This window comes from Myotis myotis, unplaced genomic scaffold, assembly GCF_014108235.1.
Source record: "Myotis myotis isolate mMyoMyo1 unplaced genomic scaffold, mMyoMyo1.p scaffold_m19_p_7, whole genome shotgun sequence".
Taxonomy (NCBI): Eukaryota; Metazoa; Chordata; class Mammalia; order Chiroptera; family Vespertilionidae; genus Myotis; species Myotis myotis.
Genome location: NW_023416379.1, coordinates 17,378,074 through 17,384,357, shown reverse-complemented (window position 1 = coordinate 17,384,357; position 6,284 = coordinate 17,378,074). Strand labels below are relative to the sequence as shown.

At 39.8% G+C, this 6,284-nt stretch overlaps 1 protein-coding gene across 2 annotated transcripts; it reads right to left on the bottom strand.

The window, feature by feature from the left end:
* Nucleotides 1-232: 232 nt before the first annotated feature.
* CENPW (centromere protein W) lies at nt 233-5,967 on the bottom strand. 2 transcript variants are annotated; one of them, XM_036318298.1, is made up of 3 exons: nt 5,671-5,967; nt 2,500-2,613; nt 233-379 (listed from the first exon to the last, which is right to left on the bottom strand). In XM_036318298.1, the coding sequence occupies exons 1-3, from the start codon at nt 5,794-5,796 to the stop codon at nt 353-355; spliced, it is 267 nt and encodes an 88-aa protein (XP_036174191.1). In that variant the 5' UTR covers nt 5,797-5,967; the 3' UTR covers nt 233-352. The 2 variants fall into 2 exon arrangements, with proteins under 2 accessions (XP_036174191.1, XP_036174192.1); XM_036318299.1 differs by lacking the exon at nt 233-379 and having other exon boundaries at nt 2,496-2,573.
* Between the last annotated feature and the right edge of the window lie 317 nt (nt 5,968-6,284).

Genomic DNA, 6,284 nt, shown 5'->3' with positions numbered 1-6,284 from the left:
ATGTAAAGGTAAATACTTATAAGCTTAATTTCAAGAAATACATCTCTTCAGGCTACTTCATATAGTAAGATTTCATTTTTAATATGCAAAACATTTGCAATACCAATCAAGCAAAAGTAAAATGAACTTGAGTCCATTTAAAAGGAATGAAATATAATTACTAAAAAATATAGTTAGATATTGTTTGAGATGTTTCAATGCCAGTAAAAGAATACACAAATGCACACATCCCTCAAGCAGCCAATATTTTAATACACAATATTAACTAATATGTAAAAGTGCTTTCACGATCTGTTACCAACTAAAATAAAAAAATTCATCATATAAATTTCAAAAATGTGTTCTTTGACTTCTAACCTCTGCTCTTCTTTAGCATTACCTGTGAAGGAGAAAAAAATATGAAGATTCATATTATACCTATAGCAAATAAAACATAATTCTTCAACAAAAAGTTAAATATTCCTATGTTTATAATATGTAAGACTCTGAATTTATAAAACCCAATACAGAAGATGATTAGGGAATCCTTTTGCCTTATAAATGGTCTGAGACTTCTATTTCTCTCGAATAATGTAAAACGTGCCTAGATTCTCAAAATCTGGTTTTATAGTCACTTCTAGATGTTAATTTCTTCAATTGTAAGCCAAAAGTGTCCATATTAATGGTTTCTAACATTTGTAGACAATTTAGTAATCCTGGGAGTTATAGAATGTTCTAAAATTCTAAAATCCTATTTATAAATTGGGCATTTAACAACTATAAAGCAATACAAACCCATTGCAACACCATATTTCTTACATTTGTTCTGGAATTATATCAATTTAAAGACCAAAACTAGTCGTCTAATGCTGAAAAGCTTATTAGGTAGACAATTTTCAAAACATATAGTCCATGACAGAAATAAAACAACAGATCTTTAGTCTTAAAAGACAGGAAGCATTAGACCAGAATATATCCAAAATTTTTTTTAAAGAACTTACCTACTTTTAGGTTAAGCATACCTATCATTTGTTAATAAAAATAAACCCTAAATTTAAAATACATACATACATTCTTCAAGCTCTTAAACCCTGATTTACCTACAGAAAAACTGACTTTAATAGTCTAGAATCTTGTTAGGATGTTTATAATTGTAAGAAAATTTGAAACCTCTAAAAAAAAATGGCAGGGCATGCACATTTCTAGGCTTGCTCTATGCCACCAAATAGGTCTATACCCTAAGTTAGTACTTCTCTGTTTTATGTTAGCATGGATACGACAAAAGGAAGTACTATGTACTCAAATGAATTTTCAAAATGCTGAGTATATTATGTATTCAAATTTACAAAATGCTAAATTAAACAGAGTTCAACAAGGTTCTTTACTGCTATATTTTCCATAACCTTTTAAAACTTTACATAACTATAGTTATATAAAGATGTTAGCATTGTGTAAAGATGAACAAAAAGTACATGGAACTCTCTATACTACTTATGCACTTTCTGTGAGTCAGTCTATAATTATTTTAAAACAAAAGTATACAAAGACATACAGTGTCAAAAGTAAGTCTCTCCCCCACATCACTCCCAGTCAACCATGGTTGCCAATTTCTTGCATATTCTATATACATAATAACAGACTCTATATACATAATAACATTGTGACTATAGAAACAGACTCTATATATAGAAACAGACTCTATATACATAATAACATTGTGACTATTCAAGGAGGTATAGTATGTTATCTAAATGTATCTTGACACCAGAAGCTTTTCATGGTGCGGCATCTATTAACATCAAGTGGAAATGATCTCAGGAACATATTTGGAAAAAACTCTGCCCTAGGCATCATACTCTCACATTACATAGAACTACCAGTAAGAAGCAATCTCCTCTGTTTTTATAAGTAATTTGAGTCATAAGTCACGCAAAATACAGTTAGAAAAACAAATAGGTAATTAGAAAAGCAAAATGATCAAGAAGGTTTGATAAATTTCAAGGTGATAACCTTCTCAACTATATATAATCCACTACAAAGCCTATAGATTACAGTCAAACATTAATTTTCCCCTAAATAGTAATAAATCAGTGGCCATGAACCTTTGCATCAGTAATCCATAATATACATATAGAGAAAGAAAATCTGACTCCTTAATTAAATCCAATTAACATGAAAAGCTAACTGTCAACTGAGTAGACAAAGCTGAATAAAAAAATCTAAATCAGGCAGAAGTGATGAACCAAGTGGTACTTTTAAAGTCAGTTCTTGCTCAAGAAAAGAAACTCATGCCTGGCCAGCGTGGCTCAGTGGTTGAGTGTGGACTTAGGAACCAGAAGGTCACGGTTCCATTCCTGGTCAGGGCACATGCCCAGGCTGCGGGCTTGATCCCCAGTGTGGGGTGTGCAGGAAACAGCCGATCCATGATTCTCTCTCATCATTGATGTTTCTGTCTCTCTCTCCCTCTTCCTTCCTCTCTAAAATCAATAAAAGTATATTTTTAAAAAAATTAGGCCTTACCTTTGCTGCAGCCAGTACATGCTGGTCTTTAATGACTCCACACTTATTCTTACAAGCATCTGTCCTGGCCTCTTCTGCCAGTCGACGAATAAACAGTAAACAGTTCAGATGCACCTTTAAAAGAGGAAATTCAAAAGTATTTTTAAAATAGTGATGTTCTGAAATATAAAAGATAACAAAATTTAATGTTGTGCTAATTTAGTATTGTGATTAAATCAATTGGTTTTTTTTTTTATTTAAAGTAACAGGATCTAGTTTAATATATAATCTAAGGTTCATCTTAGATTCCATACAAATAAGACTTAGTTATTGAAATACATGAAACAAGGCCATGTAAGGCTAACCAAAGGCTACAGACAATAACATTATTGTAAAGCATCCTTAGATCAAAATTTATGTAGAACTTTATTAAGTAACAAATATTCCTGCTTCTGATCCCAAATAAACTTATGTATTTAAAATTTTTCTAAAATTTAAAATCAAAACAACATATTTAAGGCTAATCATCTTTCAATATATAATTCAAGGTCTAAAGATTTTTTTTTAACCAGGTATTTGAAAGACCTATTCAAAAAAAAAAAAGGTAATAATTGAAATTCTGAAGATTTACTGAGTTGAAAAGTATATGTACAAAGGTCATTACTTATTATCTAACAATATCAAAATAATCATATCTACTATTAATAATCTTTAAGTCAACTTTTAAGAAATTATTTAAAATAGATAATATAAGCAGACAGAACAAAATTAAAAACTCTACAAAGGACTGTAGTTAAGTAAGTTGTTAGCATTGTGGCAAGCTGGGTAAAAGATACATCAGTAGTCTCTACTATTTTGCCACTTCTTGTGAATCTAGATTGCAAAATAAAAAGGGTAGACTGTCAAAAATAAGTCTCTTTTCCATGCAGTCCCATATTAACTGTACACTCAGAATATGCAAGGTGTTACGTTAAACATTAGGAATACAATAGTCCCAAACTTCCCAGGCCAATGGCAGAACCAAACCTATAAAGAAATTAAAGGCATGTGTGACAGTAGATGATGGGGTAAAATAAGGTTAATCCTTTCTAGGAAGATTAAGAAAGGCTTCACTGAAGAAGTGGTATTTGAACTGGGTTTTGAAAGAATTGGAGTTTGCTGAGTGGAGTGAGGACATTCTTCAGGGAGAAGAAATATCATATATAAAACACAACATAAAAGTGGATTAGTTTTGTGTTAAAGATAACAGGAGACACAAAAAGAGATCAGTATAGTTCCTTCCCCTGAAGAAGCTGCATACCACAGTCAGAGACAACACTGGCATATGAAATTCTTAGTGAATAGTGTCAAATTACCAATAGCTACACTGTATGATGTACACCTTCTCTGCTATCAAAATTCAGAAAACAATAGGTCAGAGCAGACTGCCTTCATTGTAGAAAGGTTTATGGATGATGTGGGACATCTGCTGGGTAAGATTATGAAGTGTCAATGGCAAGCAGGAAACCCTAAGCTAAGCAAAGAGACCAGGGAGGTGCATGGCATACACAGAGAGTGAAGAACAAATAAGAGCCAAAGAAAAGCATGCGACCCAGGAATAGATAGTGGCCTAAAGCAATTCCTTCCCCCTACCACTGAAAATGCTTGGAATTTCAGCCCATCTTCCTGCCCGGGCCACCTGGATCCCACCTGTTGTTCATGAGTCACTTTGGGGCAGATCGGTATGAATGTAAGAGGAAGCTGGTTACTTGAGAAATTTTTGCCAATCTATTCAACAGTCTCCTAGATATCCTTAAGCAGGTACATTTCTTCCCCATCCACTTGGGACCCCAGGACCAATGAAAACTCCAGAAAAAAAAAATACCTAAAAATGGCTCGTAGCCCTAAGCGGTTTGGCTCGGTGGATAGGGCGTCAGCCTGCGGAATGTAGAGGATGTGCAGGAGGCAGCAGATCGATGTTTCTCTCTCATCATGTTTCTAACTCTCTATCCCTCTCCCTTCCTCTCTATAAAAAATCAATCAAATATATATATTTAAAAATGGCTTGTAAATCAGTTTCACTTTAATCCAAGGCACTTGTGCCACCTTTAACATCACCACTGGGAGGGGTAGAGGTGGGGGTTGGGGGAGAGATGGTTACAAAACAGAACAATATATACTGTCTTTTCTTATGGGATCTAATACAGGAACAAAAAAAGGAGGGTAGGAGATATCAGATGGGCTACTTTTTCAAGCCAGAAACAAAACAAAACAAAACAAAAAGTTTGTTTTGACTTCAGAGACCAAAGAAAGGAAAAATGAAGACGATTCTATGATGTCCTTGTTGGGCACCAATGCTTGACCTTGATCTCCTGAAAATGAGGTACCCGCCTATAATGAATGCCTCCTTTACCCAACGAGCTCGTGGAACCCACCGCAGGCATCCCCCGTGGTGAGACCTGGGGAAGCCGTGTTCACGCTGCCAGGGGGTGCCTGTGCCAGGCGCTCGGCATGCAAACCCTGCGTGCCCTTCACAGCGGCTCGGCCGGCTGCGCGCCAGCCCTGGGAGATGCGGCAGGTCCTATGGGCCAGACGGTGGTTTGGCTCGAAAAGCGCATTGACAGGCGTGCTTGTCTGTCTCGGTCGGAAAAGGGACTCACAGCCGAGAGCAAGCTGCTTACAAACACGCGTCTGGACCGGGGCTCTGGAGTCAGCAAGCTCCGGCAGAGAAAACCAGGCAATCTATCTGGTTAGCAAGGGAAAAAGGCATGTCAGCGACGCCTTTACAACAGTTAAATAAAAATGGCCCGGCCAGAATTCCAAAGCCCCCTTATAAGCGGCTGAAACCTTCTTCCTGGGGCCAGGGCACTCCACTCGGTTCCCTATGTGCTCCTGAACAGCGACATTTAAAAGCGATAAGCAGAACTCATCGCTAGTTTCCTCCTTACGTTGAGGCGGCTAATCGCCTCCTAGATTAACCAAATAAAAATAAAAATAAAAGGCACCGATATCTACATTTCCGTGGACTCCAAGCGCCGGGAATCTGAACGTCCGTGCGGGGTCGGGGCGAGCCCGTCAGGTCCGGGCGGGACGCGCCCGACACACAGGCCTGGAAGAGCGGGCTGGTCCGGGGGCGCGAATGGAGGCTGGGGGTTCCCCCCGCCCCCGGGCCCGGCCCGGCCCCGCTCCAAGCCCCCAAGGCAGGGAACTCACCAGTAAGTCGCAACTGGCCTCCAGACGAAGGTGAGGCTTCTGTCGCTTGAAGACGCGCTTAAGAAAGCCGCGGGGAGCCTTGCGCTTGATCCGCTTCCTCTGAGAGATGGTGGCCGCGACCGCCATGCTCCGCCTCAGGCACCGGCCGCCGCGGCCGGCGAGGTCCTCCCGGCGCCGCACAGAAGCAACCGTCCGCGGGCAGAGCGAACGCAAGCCCGCCGACCCGCAGCTGCCTCCAGCCCGAGGCCTCGCCGGCCCGAGCGTTTGAATCCGCCGCCGCAGGAGCGCGCCCGGCGCTCGGCAGTGACGTCATCCCGCGCGAGCCCCGCCCCCGGGGACGCCTGAAGTTGATGGAAAACACCCGCGGGCGCCCGGGTGCTGTCCTTAAAGGGCCAGGCCAATGTGATACACCGATTCTGAGGAACAATTTCTACCAGGTTTCATAGAGATGTCGGAAAACTGTGGGAAATGTGGGTATACCAGGGCAGCTACACCTTCTCTCCAAGCTCCCGCTCTGTACTGAGCCCAACAGCAATGGACTTAAAAAGCAGATGCATTGAAAGACGTTTGTGATGTTGGGTCAGGATTCCTAAAGAACCAATGTCTTCCTAGCA